Source organism: Triticum urartu, chromosome 2, assembly GCF_003073215.2.
Source record: "Triticum urartu cultivar G1812 chromosome 2, Tu2.1, whole genome shotgun sequence".
Taxonomy (NCBI): Eukaryota; Viridiplantae; Streptophyta; class Magnoliopsida; order Poales; family Poaceae; genus Triticum; species Triticum urartu.
This window is the reverse complement of record NC_053023.1, coordinates 84,326,507-84,346,301: the sequence shown is the minus strand read 5'-3', so window position 1 is coordinate 84,346,301 and position 19,795 is coordinate 84,326,507. Positions and strand designations below refer to the sequence as shown.

The following is a 19,795-nucleotide window of genomic DNA, read 5'->3' as shown; positions in this document are numbered from 1 at the left end:
TTATAAAATGAGTAAAAAAATCTGCTTTTCTGCTCTAAACCGCACCTAACCGATCCCTTATAAGTAATACCCTACACCTGGTAGGAATCGGGTTTTCTCTTTTTTTGGAGTTTTTTTTCCGGGTGCATGGCGATTAAGGTTTTGACGCGTGTAATTCTGTTATCTCAGTATCTAATTTTGTTACATGCAGACACATGGAGAAGAAGCGAGAAAATTCAAGTATCAGTATCTAATTTTGTTACACCTTGACCTTTTGCAGTTGAGAGTTATCTCAGTGCATGGCCAAGTCTAATATAGAGCACCTTGTCATGTTGTTGCCGTATTCAAAAGGATGGTGGCACCATATCCCCACTCCCCAAAATAACGTCAAATGGATCAATGCAATTAATTTGTTTGTCCAAACAATAAGAGAATAAGCTTGAGGGTGAAATGAACAGTATTGATGCTCCAACACCGACGCGTCAAAGAAGGGAACGACCGTCGCTGGATCCAACCACAGAGGACGTGGCACGATCAGGGCATGCGCATGGATGCGGTTGATGAGGTGATTCATAATTAACGGCAAATAGAAGTCGAACCACCTGGAGCACGCACAATCTCATGATTTTTAGATCGATGGCATCCGATGCGTTCGGATCTGTTACTCCCTCCGTCACAGTTTACAAATCCTACGCGTATACCTAGGTTGTCAATTTTATCATCTTAATATAAACTATATAAAATAAAAATTATACCTTTTAAAAATAGAACATCTGAAATTTATATTGATATATTTTTTATAATATATGATTTGTATTAGGTTGATCAAATTGACGACTTAGGGGTACGCGCATGCCTTGTAAATTGAAAGAGAGGAAGTACAATATTTAGGGGGATTTTTAATTTTTCGCCACTAGTTACTTCGCCCTTTGACGATTAGCCACTCATTACTTTGTATTTGCTTATTTGCCACTGCTTAGTTTGGAATTAAGTGTTTTGCCCCTGTCATGTGGGACCCGCGTGGAAATCACCAGAGTGCCCCTGCCAGTTCAATTCACCCAGGAGACGAGCTCGTCTCCTCCCTCGTTCCCCATCTGTCTCCCGTCTATCGCTACTGGTGCTCCACGGAAGACGGCGGCGGTTCGTCCCAGGGATTCCCCGTGGTCCTCGACGACGACGGCTCTCTCTCTCTCTCTCTCTCTCTCTCTCTCTCTCTCTCTCTCTCTCTCTCAGCTCGCCGTCCGACATGACACAGGTGCTGCTGCTTGCCGCCGCCGGTCCCGCGTGCTCGTGCGCTGCCGTTGCTCTGTTTTTCCGCTGCTGCTGCTTCTTGCCGGCCCGTACTGCCGTGCCGCTGTTGTTTGTGGCCTTGTGTGTTGCTGCTGCTTAGTGCTTACTCGTGGTCAGTGGAAGACGCGGTGGAGGCGCTCGCTGCTGCCCGGCTCCACTTGGGCTCCGTCGTGTTTAGCCTTGGCATGGACCTAGGCGCCGCTGTCTTTGCTGCTGCTCCCCGTTGTTGCCCATCAGCTAGCTGGCGCCGGCCTTGTCCGCTGTCTACTGTCGTGCTTACAAGGGATGGGATTGAGTTCTTCGCGTGCGTCTGAGTTCATGCCAAATAGGCACATAAGGGTATACTTGTCCACTACATTGTGCAGGTAATATGTATATCATTTGGAATTATTGTTTTTGTGTTGAAAAGTGGTAAAAAATCAGATGGCAAACAAAAGAGTGGCAAAATATCAATTACAATCTAAGCAGTGGCAAATTGTCAAAGTCCAAAGTAAGTAGTGGCTGAAAATCAAATCGCCCATATTTAGGTGGTTCGCCATATACAAAATTTGTTTAACAATTAAGCACCAATTCATAATCTTTGTGCACTTCACTTTTTTTAACAAATTTGCACAACTGGTAGATAGATAGTACAATGTCAGTTCAAAAGACATTGGAAGTTAGGAACAAAAAAACATCGGAGAGTTGATGTCCAGGCTGAGCTCCATGGCACACCTTATCTAACCCATCATTTTCTGCATCGCAGTTTGTGCAGGTGCTTTTGTATTTCTTGTTTATTTCAAATAAAACAACATATGCACTTTAAACTTTGCAAAACAACAACACATTCTTACTACAATGTGGGGAAAAGCTTTCGGATTTCTCCATGCATAAAAAATACTTGAAATAACTTTTTTACTCAAAAAGAAATTCTCGTTTTCTATATTTATGTCTGACCAAAAATTCTGAAAAAAAATCACACATTGTAGTTCTAAAGTAGCTTGACCTGCATAGTTTGAAGTCAATATGTTGTTTCGCTTGAGAGAAACAAAAAAGAGAAACTTTCATGTAGTAAGTTAGAGCATATCCGATAGATGATATATATTTTGGTGCTCCAAACCGGTGATGGTCCAAATTTGGAGCACCAAAATGTGCTTTTTTACATCTCAAAAAAGGCTCAACTCCAACAGATGATCCAAAATGGAGATGTGAATAAAAGAGAAACTACAACACATGGTTCAAAACGAACAATCTAATATTTGAAAAAGCACACACGAAGAGGAAATATTTATCAAGTCACCATCACCGCAACCACTTGGGTTCATGCGAGCAACCTTTGACAAGCAACCGACCCACTTTTGGCATTCGGCGTTGATGGTGGACCAATGTTGGCGAAGAGAGTCGCTCGAATGGAAGTGACCACTTGTGTTGCGCTCATCGAAGTAATCCTTGATGCATTGTCAATAGGTGTTTACCGTTTGGTCGCTTCCAACGCATGCATCTTGAGAGACTTTCTTCCATGCGGTGCATATCAACACATCCTCCACACTGGTACAATTTCCACTTCTTCCCTTTGCAACAAAGCCCTCATCGTCCATGTCAAGATTATCATCACCATATTGGTTTCATATTCTTGTGACACATACTCGTGCAACACATAATCATCATTTGCCACATTTGTCGCGTGCAAAAAAGCTTCATCATCAAGACTACAATTGAAGGTACAAACATTCAACATCACATTCTATTTGAAACAACAAACGAGAGCACAACATATATATTTTTTACCTTTGCGACGTATCATCAAACATGTTGGAGGCGGTGGCCGTCGGCGTGGCCACATCTTCCTCCATGGCCAGCGGTGACGGCGACGCAGGTGGAGGAACGACTCCTTTTGGCTGCTCGAGGACGCCTTCGGCCGTGGCTGCGAGTTGGCGGCCCGAGCCGCCGCGGCTGCCTTCAAGATTTTGGTCGGCCGAGCCGCACTTTCGGCCGGGTTCCGACCGTGATTCGCCGGCCGTTTGCCTCCACCTCGTGCCTTCGTCGCCTTCGTAGGAACCGCCGACGTGGTGGCGACCGGCCGGGGCGGCGGCAGCGAAAGGCGGGGGCGGGGGGGACGACGTACGAGCGGGTCACGGTCACGAGCGGGAAGACAAATGAACTGGCGGTTGATCATTTCACGGGTGGCCGCGGTTTTACATCACTTGTATCTCATGATGTAAATTTGCATCACGAAGTTTTCAATTTTATATCTCCGGGAGGTGGTGATGTATTTTTGTACATATGGACCATCTGTTGGAGCAGCGCATTTTATTCTCGCATCTTCAAAAGTTGGTTATTTTTACATATGGACCAGTCTATTGGAGATGCTCTTAGATGGCTAACATAGATCTTGAAGCAATGTTGGAGGGGTAAGGATAAGGGGTGGCATGGAGCCCGACCTACAAAAAACCACTCTAAGAAAACATTGCATACCATTTTTTTTGTGTAGCTCATACCGGTTTTGTTCAGTTATGCACCCGTGCTTGAGCCAACGAGAGGTAGAACCATCTGGACATCAGGGTGGGTCTTTTTTTTTTAACATCATCAGGGTGAGTCTTGGGAGCGCGCGCTCCACGGGGCTTGCCTGCTCCCCCAGAATACTCCCATCCGTGCTCCGCCCTCATCCAACAGCCCTCATCCAACGGCCCCCTGCTTCTGCCCTCCTTTTCCTTAAAATACCCAGCAATTAAACAAAACCGGCCGCCCCGTCTCTTAATTAAAACCGGCCGCTCCGGACTTTCTCTAGGCAACGCAATTAACGTAACAGAACAGAGATTTGGAGGGAAATATATATGGCTTGCCCGCCAAAAGCATTGGCGGTGAACTTTTCCCGTACAAGAGTACGAAACAAACCAAACTATACGCTTCTTCATCAAATCTATCTACGAACACAGATCCAACAAAGGGACTTGCTGGAGGAGCTTGATGGCTTCTTCACCAATTCTTGCCGGAACCAATGAGGAATCAGATCCCCCAAATGTAAGCCATCTTGTTTCCATTGCGTTCTTCCTTTTTCTCTGACCCAACTGTTTTCTCCCAATCCTGCAATGAAACAGATCTATGACTTTCAGGTTTTTGCGATTGCTGTCACTAGGACCACATAGCAAAATGAAACTAGATAGCAGATGTGTATATTTCTTACTCCTAGTGTGTAATATCCGGCTAACATGTCTTGCACATATCGCACAATACAAAGTTGTATTACTGATGGGTACATATAAATGAAAAACTGACACTGATGTTGTACATATAAGAGAAATGTAATGGTTCGAGGGGCAAAGACATACCTCTGATTAGTTGATAATGCGTACTCAGAAGATTGAAATTATTAACCACCTTGTTCGCAATGGGAAAACAACATAGATTCCACTCCTTTCCGTTCCACTGTGACATCGAAATAAATAGTCATAGCGAGGTTATTGCTGATTTACAACACATATATGTTTCTTCTCCTTTCCCTTGTATTTGAACCAATTGCTAAAGTGAGTACTAATTTAAACAGGGGTTTGAAGAAACTACAGCTAGCAATGCAACAGAGCAGATTGAAAAAAGGGTGCCAAAGATTGGCATGTAGTTTTTATCTGAAGAAGAAGCATATTCCTTCTATAACAAGTATGCTTATTCCTTGGGTTTTAGCATCCAAAGAGGCAATCATCATAAAGTAAAAAATTCCAGTACAATACAACAACGGACATTCACATGTTCTCGTCAAGGTATGGACTAGTGGTAACTTGTTCTAGTCATATAGATTTTTAGATGGGACTAATAAAATAATTTTAACTAATAGGAGTCCATGCTGAAGATAAAAGAGAGGAGGAATTCAGTTATAGTAGGCCCAAGACACGATGTGGTTGTGATGCACGTATGAAGATAAGTCTTACAAACGGGATTTATAATGTATACGAATTTAAAGAAGCCCATAACCATAGCCTTGCTACTGGAAACATGTCGCAATACTTAAGATCACACAGAAAAGTAACTGAAGCTCAACTAGCCAATGCCGAGGTCGCCAAGTCAGTGGGCATTTCAAATAAAGCAACTATTGATCTAATGACGAAAGAAGCATGTGGACCTGAAAACCTTGGCTTTATAAGCACGGACATGAAAAACCGTTTGTACTCAAAGAGAACACTAAAAGCAAAGGTGGGTGACACGGGAGGAGTGTTAGAATATATGGTAAAGAAGGTTTCAGAAGATGTCAAGTTTTTTTTATTCAATTCAAGTTGATGAGGATGATTTGATAACTAATATATTTTGGACAGACTCCAAAATGGTGTCAGACTATGCATTATTTGGTGATGTCATATGCTTTGACACCACATACAGGAAACTAGACGATGGGCGTCCGTTTGGCTTAATTGTTGGTGTGAATAATCACAAGAAAACAATTGTGTTTGGTGCTGCACTACTCTATGATGAAACAGCGGAAAGTTTTGCTTGGCTTTTTAGAACTTTTCTAACAGTAATGTCCGGAAAACATCCACATACAATTCTGACTGACGAAGATGCAGCAATGGCTAAAGCGATCCGTTCAGTCCTACCTCACTCTGACCATAGACTTTGTGTGTGGCATATGAATCAAAATGCTTGCAAACATCTTGGTGGAGTTGTTACAGATTACAAGAAGTTCAATGCCGATTTTCAGCATTGTATCTATGATATTGAGGACGAAGATGAATTTATAAGTGCATGGAATGAAATGCTTGACAAGTATGAACTCCGGGACAATGCATGGCTCCAAAGGTTATTTGAGAAAAGGGAGCACTGGGCACTAGTGTATGGCAGGAATACTTTCTCCGCACACATGAGCAGTACCCAAAGGAGTGAAAGCATGAACAACGAACTAAAACGTTACATTAGTTCTAAGTATGACATGCTTACTTTTTTTGAGCATTTTGAACGTCTAGTTGCAGATAAAAGATTTGAAGAGGTGAGATGTGATTTCAAAGCAACACAAAGTAGTCCTAAGCTGAAGGCAGAAAGCTATATATTAAGGCAAGCATCAACTACATATACTCCACCAATATTCAAGATGTTTCAGGAACAAGTGCTTCGGACCTTGAACTATGACACATACCTTTGTGATGACAGTGACAATGAGAAGGTTTACAAAGTAAAATTTCATGGTACAGAGCATGATCATGTTGTTAGATTTTTTCCGAAAGAAGAAAGGGTCAATTGCAGTTGCAAGAAGTTTGAATTTGCTGGAATTCTTTGCTCTCATTCCTTGAAGGTACTTGATATTAATAATATCAAGCACATCCCTCAACAGTATATCATGAAAAGATGGACAATTGATGCAAAAGTTTTGGATATAACAAGCAACTGCAGCATGCATGAAGGCCGCAAAGCAATACTGACGAAACGCTATAAGGAATTGTGTAGAATGTTTATCCAAATAGCTGCTCGAGCCGCAGAGGCTGACGAATCATATTTCATGGTTGCTAATTATGCTGAGAAGTTAGCACAAGATGTGGAGAAATGTCTAAAACATAGATCTGATCCAGATATAGGTAACTTCCTTTGTTCAGAAGGTATCTACATATAAGTTTTATACTCTCGTCAGGTTTAAACATATATTTATTTTTATAGTTGCAGACCCATACAATGTCGCTACTACAAGTTCAGAACTAAATGTGAGGCCCGCCAAGCCAAAAGGAATGAAGGTCAAGGAGAAGACAGCTCGAGGATCAAACAGACATCCAGATATAGGTAACTCCCTTGGCTCACAAAGTCTGTAAGTATAGCTTTATGATCTTATCAAACTAACCTATGTTTCATTGTATAGTTGCAGACCCAAACATTAACTCATCTACAAGTTCAGAACAAAATGTGGAGTTTGCCAGTCCAAAAGGTGTCAAGTTTAAAAAGAAGACTGTTGGAGGATCAAGTAGACCCGTTGATATGGGTGTGTAGTTTTATAATGTTATGAAACTTGAATTTGATTTACTTATATATTTGCAGACCCAAACATGAACTCATCTACAAGTTCAAAACAAAATGAGGGGCTTCCTAAGCCAAAAGGGGTGAAGTTGAAGGAGAAGACTATTCAAGGAGCAAGTAGACCTGTTGGTGGCTTAGAGAAAGCAAAATCATGGCACCTCAACGGTATGGGCAAAATCAAGGAGCAAGGAAAAGGAAAGTAGATAATCATGTAGCACTACAACCTCATGGCACCTCAACGGTATAAATAAATTCACACTTTATCTGTTATAAAACTGAAGTTATACAACATTTATCTCGTCATTTTTTATAGGGTCATTTGGAGGTTTTCACAAACGAAATGCCTGCATATCTACCACTGTACAACCCAATCCTAAATCCTATGGCGATGTATGGGCAAGACCAAAGATTGTCGGCTGGACAAGGTCATTTTTTTGGAGGAGATGAGGCGCTCCGCTCCCACGCGCTCCTAGCCCAGCCCCCGCAAACCTTGCCGCCGACGAATCCCCGCCGGTAGCCCTCCTCCCCAGCCCCCCCCCCCCCCCCCCCCTGGCCCCCCCCCGCGGCAGCTCCGGCGACCTTGACCTCAGCTCCGCCGGTTCGCAGCGCTGGCTGGAGTCCGACGCCGGGTCTTCGACGCGGTCCTACAGCGAGGTCGCCAGGACCCCACCGCGCTCGGCCCCGGCGGCCACCCCACCTCCGGCGATGCGCGGCCCCGCCGCACCCAACGCACGCGCCCCGGCAGCCACTCGCCTCGGTCCCCGCAGCGAGGTCCACCGGGTCAACGGCGGCGTGGAAATCGACGCCGATGGCTTCCAGACCCCCCGCCACAGGAACCGCCGCCGTGGTGCGCGGCGCTCGGCTTCTGCACCCCCCCCCCCGCCCGCCCGCAGCGACGTTGCAGCCTGTCCCCAGAGGAGTCCGTCGGGCTGTGCTTTCGCTGCCTCGAGCCCGGCCACCCCGTGCGGGAGTGCACCAACGACGTCCGGTGCCGCCGTTGTCTCTACCCTGGACACAGCTCGCGTGACTGCTAGTACTGCCGCGGCGTGCTGCGCGCCCCCTGCTGCCGCGGCCACCCCGGTCGTTGCAGCCCAGGCGGCGCCGCGCCACCGCACTCCGTCACCACCGGCTCCGACCCCCCTGCCTGCAGACCAGGCCCCTGCACGCGTCATTCTCTCACGCTCTGTTGAGATGGAAGAGGCAGAGTTGGTGCTGCGTCGGGGCATGGTGGTGTCCATCACCGGTGATAGGCCGGCCGTGGCTGCCCGTGACGTTGAGGACGTCCTGTACTCCTCCCTCGACCTCCACCCCGGAGACTTCACCGTCCACGCCTACCACCCGGAGGATTTCCTCCTTATCTTAACCACCCGCGAGCTCATGGACCGCCTTGCCGGCGACCACTTCATCAGCGGACCCGGGTTCTCCCTCGCGCTGCGCCCCTGGAGCAAGCTCGCCCGCGCCGATGTTGGTTCGCTCGAGCACTCCATGCAGCTGGAGCTTCGCGGCATCCCGGCACAGGCCTGGCACCTGTCCACGGCCGAGCACCTTCTGGGCGGCAGCTACTGGGTAGAGCGGCTCCACCCGAGCACGCGCTCCCACGCTGACCTCGCCACCTTCCGGGTGACCGCGCGCACCCGCGACCCAGCTAGCATCCGCCGGGCGGCCATCCTCGAGATCATGGAATCCATCCCAGCTCGCATCCGCCCCTCACCGCCGACCATCCGCACCCTCCAGTACCCGGTGTCTATCACGGTCGCTGTCGCGGCCGGGCAGCCTGCTCCGGCCGCCAACGGAGATCGAGGCCCGGGGGGCGGTGCACCAGGCGCTGGCGGCAGAGGCGCCGATCGCCGCACTGAGGGCGGCCGAGGCCGTCGACGCGGGCGCAAGCGCCGCCGCACCTCCGACGCCCCTGACGGCCGCGCGGATGGCATGGCCGTCGACACCGTAGGCTGGCGCTTGTCCAACCTCCGTGGCCGCGCCGATGGCATTGTCGTCGATGCTGGCTGGCCCGGCTCCCGTACCCGTACGGTTGCAGCGGCGCCGCCGCCGACGAGGCAAACCACCGGCCGCACGATGGACCCTTGGCCCGCCGCTGGTGGCCCCCACAGTTCCCGCGGCTTTGCCAAATGGGGAAAGTGTGGTGGAAAGAAAAGAAGGATGGCAGAGGAGGCCCGACGTGCAAAAGCTGCCCCCCCTGCGGCTGCTTTGCCCCCTCGCCCTGCCACTCGTGGCCCAAGTGCGGAGGGCCCGCGTGACCTGGCAACGGTCGCCACCCGCCCTTTGGCTGGCACCCTTCGCGACCAGTCTGAGAGCGCTGGCACCCACCCCTCGCCAGCACAACACGACATCCCCGCCTGCCCCCAAGGGCCCACCCACGACACAGTCATGCCAGGCATAGATCACCCTGACACGCATGGGGATCAGGATTGCAACCCAGCCAGCCAATCCCTGGCAGGCGAGGTCCCCGACTCCCAGCCTTTGGAGGTCACGCCGGACCCGCTGTTGGGACGCTTTGCTGCTCCCTCGCTGCCATTGGCTGCTGAGGCCGCGCCCATCGCGGACCGGTCCACGGAGACACCGCAGGAGATGGAGCCCACCACGACACACCCAACGGCCAATCCCACGAGGCCAGCCGAGGCCATCCAGGAACCTCCCAAAGCGCACGGCATCCACCTTGGACGCCGCTCCAGCCCAGCAAGGCCCCGAGGCCCATCGCCACGCCCAGCCTGAAGCCCAGCATGAGGCCCAACATGGGATCCCGAGCGACGAGACAAGATCCGCCCGCTCACCTTGCCCTCCTGCGCGATTTGCAACCCCCCTGATCACCATGCGCCATTCCCGACCGCGCGTCACGGCGCCTACGGCCTGGACCCTGGGTGACTTCCTCGCCGCCGCAACCAGGTAGATTGACGCAGCCCTTCCAATCCCTGGCCGGCGCCAGCGACGGACCCCGCCCAACTTCACCTCAAGGCGCGGGAGATCGGTCACGTCCACCGCCCGCAAGACGACCGCGCCGCCGATAGCTGAGAGGCGCGCCCAAATCCACATTCTGCGCACCCTCGGCATTGTCGGAATTGATCAGAGGATCACCGCAGCGGAGATGCAGGCGTATGAGGGTCTCTTCGCGGCGACCATTTCCCTGTCCGTCCTGTCGGCCATCGCCGCTCTAGCTGATCGCGAGCTCCCCGCGGATCCCACCATCGCGCCAATCACCATGATGGTCGCGGGCAGCCCCATCGAGGCATAGCCGCGCCGCGCGCCACGTCGTCGACCTCCTCAATGGATCACAACCCCAAGATGCTCATTTGGAACGTGCGCGGCCTCAACGCGCGCGCTCGCCGCACCGCCGTCCGTTCGCTCGTTGTCACCGCAAATGTCTCTATTGTCTGCCTCCAGGAAACGAAGATGACTTTGATTTGCTCGTCGACTGCCCTTGAGACCCTTGGCTCGGAATTCGACGACTACGTATACCTTCCCGCGCTTGGCACTCGCGACGGTATCATGCTTGCGTGGAAGAGCCGTGAGGTGTCCATCACCGATCCTCTTTTCACGGCAAATGCCATTACAGCCAAGGTTTCTCATCCTTCGAGCGCTCACACGCCCTGGTGGCTCACCATGGTCTACGGACCCCAACTGGACGCCGACAAAATAGCATTCCTGCAAGAGTTGCGCGACATTCGCGTAGACTGTCCTGGACCATGGATGGCGTGTGGCGACTTCAATCTCATACTCCGAGATGAAGACAAGAACACTAGCCACCTGAACCGCCGCATGATGGGTCGCTTCTGGCGCATCCTCGACGACCTCGCGCTCAAGGAGATCTACCTCAACGGACGCTGATACATGTGGTCCAACGAGCAGTCGCCCCCGACCCTCGTTCACCTAGACCGTGTCCTTTGCACGGCTGACTGGGAAGAGCCCCATGGGGAGTGCCATCTTCGCTGCCTCGCCTCCGTCGTGTCGGATCACAGTCCCTTGCTTCTCGACTACGCCCCGATGCCACCCACCCGCCGGCGATTCCACTTTGAGGAATTCTAGATCCGGTTGGATGGCTTCCAGGACATCGTCACAGCTGCCTGGCACTCCGTCCATGACCCGGACCCATTCAGGCGGCTCATGCTTCGCATGAAGGCCACGGCGCGCATGCTCATAGGCTGGAGTTCGAAGACGGTTGGCAACATACGGCTCAAGCTGGCGATCTCCAGGGAGCTCCTCCTCCGGCTTGATGCAGCACAGGACCACCGCGCCCTATCCCCACACGAGGATTGGCTGCGCCGGCAAATCAAGGCGTCATATCTTGGCCTCGCCTCCCTCGAGCGCACCATTGCCCGGCAACGTGCCCGCCTCGCCACTCTCAAGGACGGTGATGCCAACACTTCGGTCTTCCATCGGCAATGCACGTATAGGCGCCAAAAGAACAGGATCCATAGCCTCCCCACGGAGATGGTTGCGGCTGCCTACGCCCACTTCGACGCGCTTTTGGGCACGGAGGCGCCCCGGCACTGCGCGCTCGACCTCACGGACCTCATCACCCCCGCCAATCTGGAGGACCTGGATGCCCCGTTCGACGCCGAGGAGATCTGGCAGGCGGTCAAAGGGCTCCCCGCGCGCAAAGCCCCAGGCCCCGACGGCTTCACAGCTGAATTCTTACGCGCATGCTGGCCCACCGTTCGGCAAGACTTCGTCGACGTCTTCTGTCAGCTCCACGCGCTGCAAGGCCGCGGCTTCAGCTGCCTCAACCAGGCGCTTCTCACCTTGCTGCCCAAGCGCGCCGACGCCCACGCCCTCGGCAACTTCAGGCCCATTAGCCTAATTCACTTGGTCGCCAAGATTTTCGCCAAAGTCCTGTCGTTGCGCCTCGCGCCCAGGCTCAACGCTCTTGTCAGCACAAGCCGGAACGCCTTCATCCCCGGACGCAGTCTGCACGACAATTTCACCCTCGTCCGGCAGTCGGCTCGTCTGCTGCACCAGCTCGGCGCCCCACGCGTGCTCCTGAAGCTAGACCTGGCGCGCGCCTTCGACTCGTTCAGATGGCCATTCCTGTTCGATACCCTTCGTCGATACGGCTTCGGCTCTAGGTTCCTCGACTGGCTTGCCATCCTCTTCTCTTCGGCAAGCACCAGAGTGCTTATTAACGGGGAGCCAGGCCCTGCTATCTGGCACCGATGTGGGTTCCGCCAGGGCGACCCCCTTTCGCCCCAGCTCTTCGTACTCGCCGTCGACACGCTTGGACGCCTTCTCCACCGCGCAACCGAGCTGGGTATCCTACAGCGCCTTCACCCTCGGCGACCGATGCCATCCGTCTCCCTCTACGCGGATGACATGATCCTCTTCTGCCACCCCACCCTAAGCGATGTCACTGCCGTCAAGAGCATCCTGCGACTTTTTGGGCGCGCCTCAGGACTACGGGTCAACTTCGCCAAGAGCACGGCCACGCTGATCCGCGCCGGCGTGGACGAGGCTGCGCCTGTGGTCGATTCGCTCGGCTGCCCCATCGTCGAGCTGCCCATCACCTACCTGGGCATCCCCCTCACGCTACGCCGACCATCCGCAGCCCAGCTTCAGCCTGTCGTCGACAAAACAGCCGGCATGCTCCCATGCTGGAAGGCACACCTCATGAACAAGGCTGGGCGCCTCGCGTTTGTGAAAGCCATCCTCAGCGCGATCCCCATTCACCAGCTGCTGGCTCTGCCCCCCCCCAAGAAGACCATCAAGGCGCTCGAGAAGATCCAACGTGGATTCCTCTGGGCCGGGCACACGGAGGCAAACGGCGGGCACTGCCACGTCAACTGGCAGCGAGTTGCCCGCCCGATCCCTCTTGGTGGCCTTGGCGTCCGCGACCTCTCGCGCACCAGCCTCGCGCTGCGCACGCGGTGGCTATGGTTCAGCCGCACGGACACTACCAAGGCATGGGCAGGCCTCGACCTCCAATTTGATGCCGAGAAGCGCGCGTTCTTCTTCGCCTCCACTACCATGCAGCTCGAAAGCGGCACAGACGCCCTCTTCTGGGAGGACCGATGGATCGGCGGGCGGTCCGTCTGCGAGATCGCCCCACTCCTATACGCGTGCATCCCCAAACGCCGTCGGAAACTCCGGACTGTTGCGGATGGGTTGGCGGACAATCGTTGGGCGCGAGATATCCAGGGCACGGTTGGCATCCACGAGATCGGGCAATACCTCCAGCTTTGGCACAGGATCGCGAGCACGACCCTCTCTGCCGAGCCCAATCGCCTCATCTAGAGATGAAGCGCGAACGGCGTCTACTCAGCCAAGTCGGCCTACATGGCCACTTTCGCCGGCTCCACGACCTGCGCCGCCTGGAAACTCACCTGGAAACACTAGGCACCGCCGCGCGTCCGCTTCTTCCACTGGCTCGCCCACCTCGACAGATGTTGGACCGCCGACAGGCTCGCTCGCCGTGGGCTGCAACACCCCGCACGGTGCCCCCTATGCGACCAGGCGCCTGAAACCATGCACCATCTCATCCTCGCATGCCCCTTGGCCCGGCAAACCTGGCACGAGACGCTAAGCTGGCTACGGATCCCGTGCCCCCTGCCCGGCGACGAGCCTTCGCTTCTAGACTGGTGGCATTCGGCGCGACACTCCACCCCTGCGCCCATGTGCAAAGGCCTCGGTACCGTGACCCTCCTCGTCCCATGGATGATATGGAAACACCGCAATGACTGCATCTTCAACGGAGCGCGCCCATCTGTGAACACCCTCGTAGCGAAGATCAAGGAAGAAGCTGCCCTTTGGGCAAATGCGGGCGCGCTAGGGCTCAAAGCCATTACCCCCCCAGACTTGGGATGTCCATTAGTCCGGTCTCTGTAATCAGCCTCCTAGGAGGAATGTAACCAAACTCTCCCTCTTTACAATGCAATGAAACGCACGCTCCCATGCGTTTTCTCAAAAAAAAAAGATTGTCGGCTGAATTGCAACATTACAATAGCTTAATAGTATAAGCTACCTACACTCATATTTTAGTCTTATCATTTTAAAGGTTTATGTACGCTGACCTTTACCACTACTACACACAGGGTCATTTGGGAATTCCGACAAATCACATGTATACCTATTCAGAACAATGCAACTCACCTCCAGATGCCTTACTATTGCCATCTGCTCGTACGATGAGGGGACACCCAGCTCCGAATGCCTCAGTGCAGCCATCCATTGGCACGATGATAGGACACCCAGCCTCAATGCAGTCATCCGTTGGTATGATGACTTGGACACCCAGCCCCCAATGTCTTAGTACAACCACCCATTGGCACGATGACAGGACACCCAACCTCAAATGCCTCACTGCAATCACCCATTGGTATGATGATAGGGCGCCCAGCCTCAAATGCATCACTGCAGCCATCCGTTGGCACACTGACAGGCCAAAATCAAGTCTTCTTCCAACAACAGAAGCCAACTTAATCTGCCGTCGTTGTTAGAGATGCTCATGTTTTCCTTTTTTTGCTACTTTACTAAAAACTTGTAGTCTGTGCATATCGATCGAATGCACAACTTAATTAAGTGAGAGCGATGCATTTGCTTTTAAAAAAAGCATAGATTTCAGAATTTTGCTATGTCAGCAATCTCATAGTTGTCATTGGTGATATGAGACCCAATTGATAATTAAGTCAGGATTTTGTACCATTAGCAGGGTAACGGCGTCTCCTAGTTTAATCACATACTTGTGAGTTTATAAGACGTGTAAGTATATTAGTTGATTGACGGGAAGCTCAAATGCACAACTTAAACAAGTCAGACCAAAAGCACGGTTCTTATCCAAAAACATAGATACTTGCATCTCATTCTCACCTACCTCACACGGACAGAAGTAGCATTTGGTTGAGAAATTAGAAGAACAGCAGCCATCTACTCGGGTAATTGGATGACGTACCTTGTACCACAGCAAGCCTTGCCAGCCGTGCTATTGTACGTGTGGGACGAAGCTCAGGGAGGCGACGAACGCGGCAAACATGGCCACGAAGGTGACCGCCGAGGAGGGAGGGCCCGCAGCTCGCCCACGAGCGCCTCGCCGGGCGACGAAAGCTGCGGCCTTAGGGACGGCGCGCAGCTGGCCTACGAGCGCCGCGCTGGGCGAGGGACGCCATGGCCGCAGGGATGGTGAGCAGTTTGCTGACGAGCGCCGCGCGCGGAGGACCACGGAGATGACGCGCTCGCCGAGGAAGACAACCAGCCGGATGAGCCAGCTTGCGGGGATGTCCAGGACCCTCCTGCGCGGACATGGTAGCAAATCGAGGTCGCGGCGTTCGCCGTCGAGATGTCTCCCGGCCGTGGAGAAGCTACTGATTTGGCTGTGGGGAAAGTGAGAGGATAAGAGAGGATACGAAATGAGCGGTTGGTCTTTTCCTGCGTTTGGTTAAGAGACGGGGCGGCCGGTTTTGTTTAATTGCTGGATATTTTAGGGAAAAGGAGGGCAGAAGCAGGGGGCCGTTGGATGAGGGCGGATCACGGATGAGAGTATTCTGTGGGAGCAGGCAAGCCCCGGCTTTTAGACGATCACCGTATATTAACAGATTAGATTTTTTTTTGCGAGAATATAAACAGATGAGCTAAACAGAAGGCAGAACAAACCAACTCTATAGATCAGTTGGACGAGAGAGAGAGAAAAGAAATTACTACTGGCGATCATCCGTTAGTCACCGCATTCGCCAGGGAAGAAGCTTTTTGCCATGCCAATGCCATCGCCGAGATGGGCATCTGTGCCCAGCGGGTTCCACCTGTTAGAGATCGTCGGCTACTCCCGCGCCAAAGACATGCCCACTAGCGCGGCCCTGGAGTCTGGACCGTTCATGGTTGGAGGCTATCGATGGTGTATCCAGGTCTACCCGAACGATAGATTGCCGGAGGATGCCGATTGCATAGCTGTTTCTTTCGCTCTCATCCAGGATGTTGAGCACCCTGTGAAAGTGCACGCTGCGTTCAGTTTCATCGACGAGGTTGAAAAGCAAGATCCTAGGCATGTTCGTACAATTCAGATAACTCATGTGCCTGGCAATTGCTGCATGGGTTTCCCCAGATACATCACAAGGGAAGCCTTCGAAAAGTCCGAGCATCTCAAGAACGACTGTTTCACCATCCGGTGTGATCTCATCATCGTTCAGGAAGGGCTACAGGGCGTCAACGCTAGAGCAAACGCCGACTGATATTATCGGCAGACTGCACAAAATGTAACCGATCATCCATGCCGGAGTTGATGTCAGTGTTGAGGTATAATAGTGGATTATGTCCATCATGTTTACACTATTTGTGGAATTCATGCCGGAATAGTATTGTTGACTAACCACTGTATTTCTTGTCTCTGCTCTAACTCAGCAAATTGCTTGCTGTTTTTCTTTTCTTTTCAACAAGAGCATAGAATCCTAAAACGCACTTTCAGTGCATGGCGGCAGTGGTGCACTTTATCGTAGCCGTTGTTATTTGCATGAAGATGGCAACTACATGTATCAGGCTGTTACGTGCTATATTTTACAACGCTTAGAGCATCTTCAGCAGGCGCGCGGCGCACTAAAAAAGCGTTTATGGCATCTCCGTAGCCAGTTTTTGCGCGTCGTGAAGCGCTGGCTCCAGCGGCCGCAGCAACAAAAAGCGTGCGTGCACCTCCAACAGACGTGCTATATTTGTTTCCGACTCGGTACACATTCGGCTCGGCATAGATAGATAAACGATAGATAGATAGTACATAGATAGATAAGACCGATACATAGATAGTTTATAGCTTCCTTCTACGATAGATAATAAAAAACTACTCCTCCTCGTCCTCTGACTCCGCCCCCAACTCCGACTCCAACTCCTCGGTGATGTCCTCCTCCGATGTAATGAAGGAGTCAAGGTACCGATCGTCGTTGGAGTCTCAGGACGACGTTGCTCCTAGGTCGATGTTGAATTGAGCGGCCGCCTTCCGCGTACGCCTTGTCATTGCGAAGGGAGGCTCGCTCCGCCCTCCTCTCCTTCCTCTCTGCCCTCCTTTGCTCGAAAAACTGGCGCTCGTTGATGACGTCCTGCAAGAAACATTGGCGCCACTGCTCCATAGCTTCCTCCTCCATCTCGACGATGTTAAGACGGCGCTGACACCTCCGGTTGTCGCGGCGATCCTCATCGATGATAAGCCGCGGGGGAGGCGCCAGCTCCCGCGTCGGCACGTTCGGGAAATTCATGTCCTTACGAGGCCGCTGGAGGCGCCACGCCGCCGCGTCGTATGCACGGACGGCCTCGTGGGCGGTGTCAAAGGTGCCGAGGCCGAGGCGCATGTCGCCAGACTGGATCTCGGCGAAGAAGGCGCCGGAGGGGCGCGCGCGGACACCGCGGTAGCCCGAAATTCCTCGACAGCGTGGCGGCGAAGCAAGAAAGCGGCAGAGGGAGCAGGGAGAGAGCGGCAGAGGAGCGCGTGGCGAGGTGGAGTGCGGCGGGAGGGCGCGTGGCGGCCGCTGTATTTATAAAGCACGTCGGACGATCGTGCGCCAAAACTAGTACGCGCCCGGCCGCTTTATCGTGCGTGTGATCTTTTCCCACGCGTCTGATTTTCCTGCCACCACTAGAGCGTGCGAACCTACCCTGCGTGCGTTAAAATTGTCTTTTACCGCGCGCTCGTTTTTTACAACCACCGTTGGAGATGCTCTTATACTAGAAGCAGTGGCGGCGCCACGGTAGGGGCGACTACGGTCGGCCGCCCCGGGTCGCCGAAATCCCCGTATACGAAAAATACGATTCGTTTGCTACATAGGCTGATACATGTGGGGACTTGCACTGGACTGCACGGTCAAACACAAGCCCAATAGCAGCCCATAGCCCCAATCTGTTAGCGGCCACGCCCCAATCCACCGAGCAATAGGTAATCCCAGTAAATTCCCAAATCGAGCCATGCAGCCAGCGCCCAGCGAGGCCAACCTAGCCGCCGCCGGCTCACCGCCACAGAGCTCCGCCTCGCCGGACCGTCAGCCACCGTCCGCCAGCCGCCGGGCACCTGATCCAGATCTGCGTCCGCGGATGGGGCGAACCAAAAGAAGATGTCCCAGGTCTGGGAGGAGGCAGCGGCGGCAGAGCATCTAACTCGTGCAAACGCGCAGCTACAGTTTGCAAAATCAGCAAGCGCAATCAGCAGGTAGTCCAACTCCAATCCATTTCCTTCTGATGTTGATCTTCAATGTGTACCCAACTACAAATTGCTGCTTATTTTGGAACCAATTGGTGCAATCCAGTGCTATACATGGTTATGTTGTAATGTAGGATTTTGTAAGAAAATGAAACCAATTGCTACTTATTTTGAAAATCACCTAACTACTGAATCTCAAGCTCCTGTTCCTGTTCATGAAACTGATGCAAACATTTCATCCAATGAAACCTCGGATGCAAACATTGTAGAAGATCTTGTTCATGAACCTGAAGTATCTAACCAGGGTTCTCATGATAACACTTTGCAAACTTCTATCTATTCTAATTCAACCTGATCCGGGACTCCGAAAACAAATTTGTGATTATTCTGCTACAGAATTCAAAGATGCAGCGAGGAGGGAATATTTGAAGAAAGGCCCATATCAACACTATGGTCATGATTTCTCTCGCAGCATGTTCATGTTAAATTTTGTGATTTTTGGTGGTTACACCACCTAGTTGTCGTGAATCTTGAACTGTTCTACATCATTGGTTATGTTAATTTTACGGTGCATCTAGCTTCATATTTGAACTTTATGAGATTTGGTTCAACAGACTTGCATTTGTCAATGAAAAATTTGCATCTCAAATATTTCGCCCCGGCTAAGTTCAATTCCTGGATCCGCCACTGACTAGAAGGATTGCTTCATGTGTGTATATGAGTTTGGTCCAAGACGCGTTGGGGTTGAAGCTGAGCATACAGGACCGGCACATGTCGGGGCCACATTGCGTCCAAATCAGGCTAGACCGACGCCGACGGTGGCCTCCGCCCGGAGTTCGTCACCGTCTTCGACGTTGGATCCGGGGCCAGCGAGGGCTACCACTACCTAGAGGCAACACGGAGGGGAGGATGTCAAATCCGGTCTCGAGCACCAATCTAGCAAGCTCTTCCCCGCTGAGATCTGCATCGCCGATTGGCCCTGGTCCACGCCGCGACACGGAGTGGATCAAGTTGCAAAAAGAGTGTCCAATTACATTGCAAACTGACAACAAAATATGTGCTGATAAATTTTGAAAAAAAAACGCTAATTAATTACTTGTCATTTTTGTATCTCGAGCAATGTTTCGAATTTTGATTTGAAATTTTGTAACAAGAGACATCAATGTTCCGTCGATGTGCTGCATTTTTTTCAGAATTTTTTAAACATTTTAAAAATGTTTTTCGGACATTTGGAGCACCGAGAGCACCCCAAGCCTGAGAGCACTAGATACTTTTCCGGACCAGTACCAACCTTGGTACAAGAAGCAACAAGGTAGAACACTACATAGAGAATGTTGTGCCAGTACATCGAGAGAATGGCTGGAATACTAGTTCTGTACACAAGCGGCTATTTAGCTATATTGCGAGCAATGAATGCATACTAGTAGTTGGGGGTCGTCATTGCGGACCGCT

At 52.0% G+C, this 19,795-nt stretch overlaps 1 protein-coding gene and 1 long non-coding RNA gene across 3 annotated transcripts; one reads left to right on the top strand and one right to left on the bottom strand.

The window, feature by feature from the left end:
- Positions 1–4,045: 4,045 nt before the first annotated feature.
- Positions 4,046–15,651, bottom strand: LOC125536009. Of its 2 annotated transcripts, XR_007294886.1 has the most exons (3): positions 15,128–15,624; positions 4,578–4,674; positions 4,046–4,332 (listed from the first exon to the last, which is right to left on the bottom strand). XR_007294886.1 is itself a non-coding variant. In XM_048699090.1 (2 exons), the coding sequence occupies exon 1, from the start codon at positions 10,297–10,299 to the stop codon at positions 8,941–8,943; it is 1,359 nt and encodes a 452-aa protein (XP_048555047.1). In that variant the 5' UTR covers positions 10,300–15,651; the 3' UTR covers positions 4,046–4,332; positions 4,578–8,940. The 2 variants fall into 2 exon arrangements, 1 of the variants encoding a protein (XP_048555047.1); XM_048699090.1 differs by having other exon boundaries at positions 4,578–15,651.
- Positions 15,652–17,936: 2,285 nt separating this feature from the next.
- LOC125541131 lies at positions 17,937–19,549 on the top strand. The gene is made up of 2 exons (XR_007297444.1): positions 17,937–18,352; positions 18,740–19,549. It is a non-coding gene; the product is annotated as an uncharacterized LOC125541131 (long non-coding RNA).
- Positions 19,550–19,795: the final 246 nt, after the last annotated feature.

Bases quoted from the DNA above. Each gene is read 5' to 3' on its own strand.
- LOC125536009 (XM_048699090.1), bottom strand. From the start codon at position 10,299: ATGCCGAGGGTGCGCAGAATGTGGATTTGGGCGCGCCTCTCAGCTATC.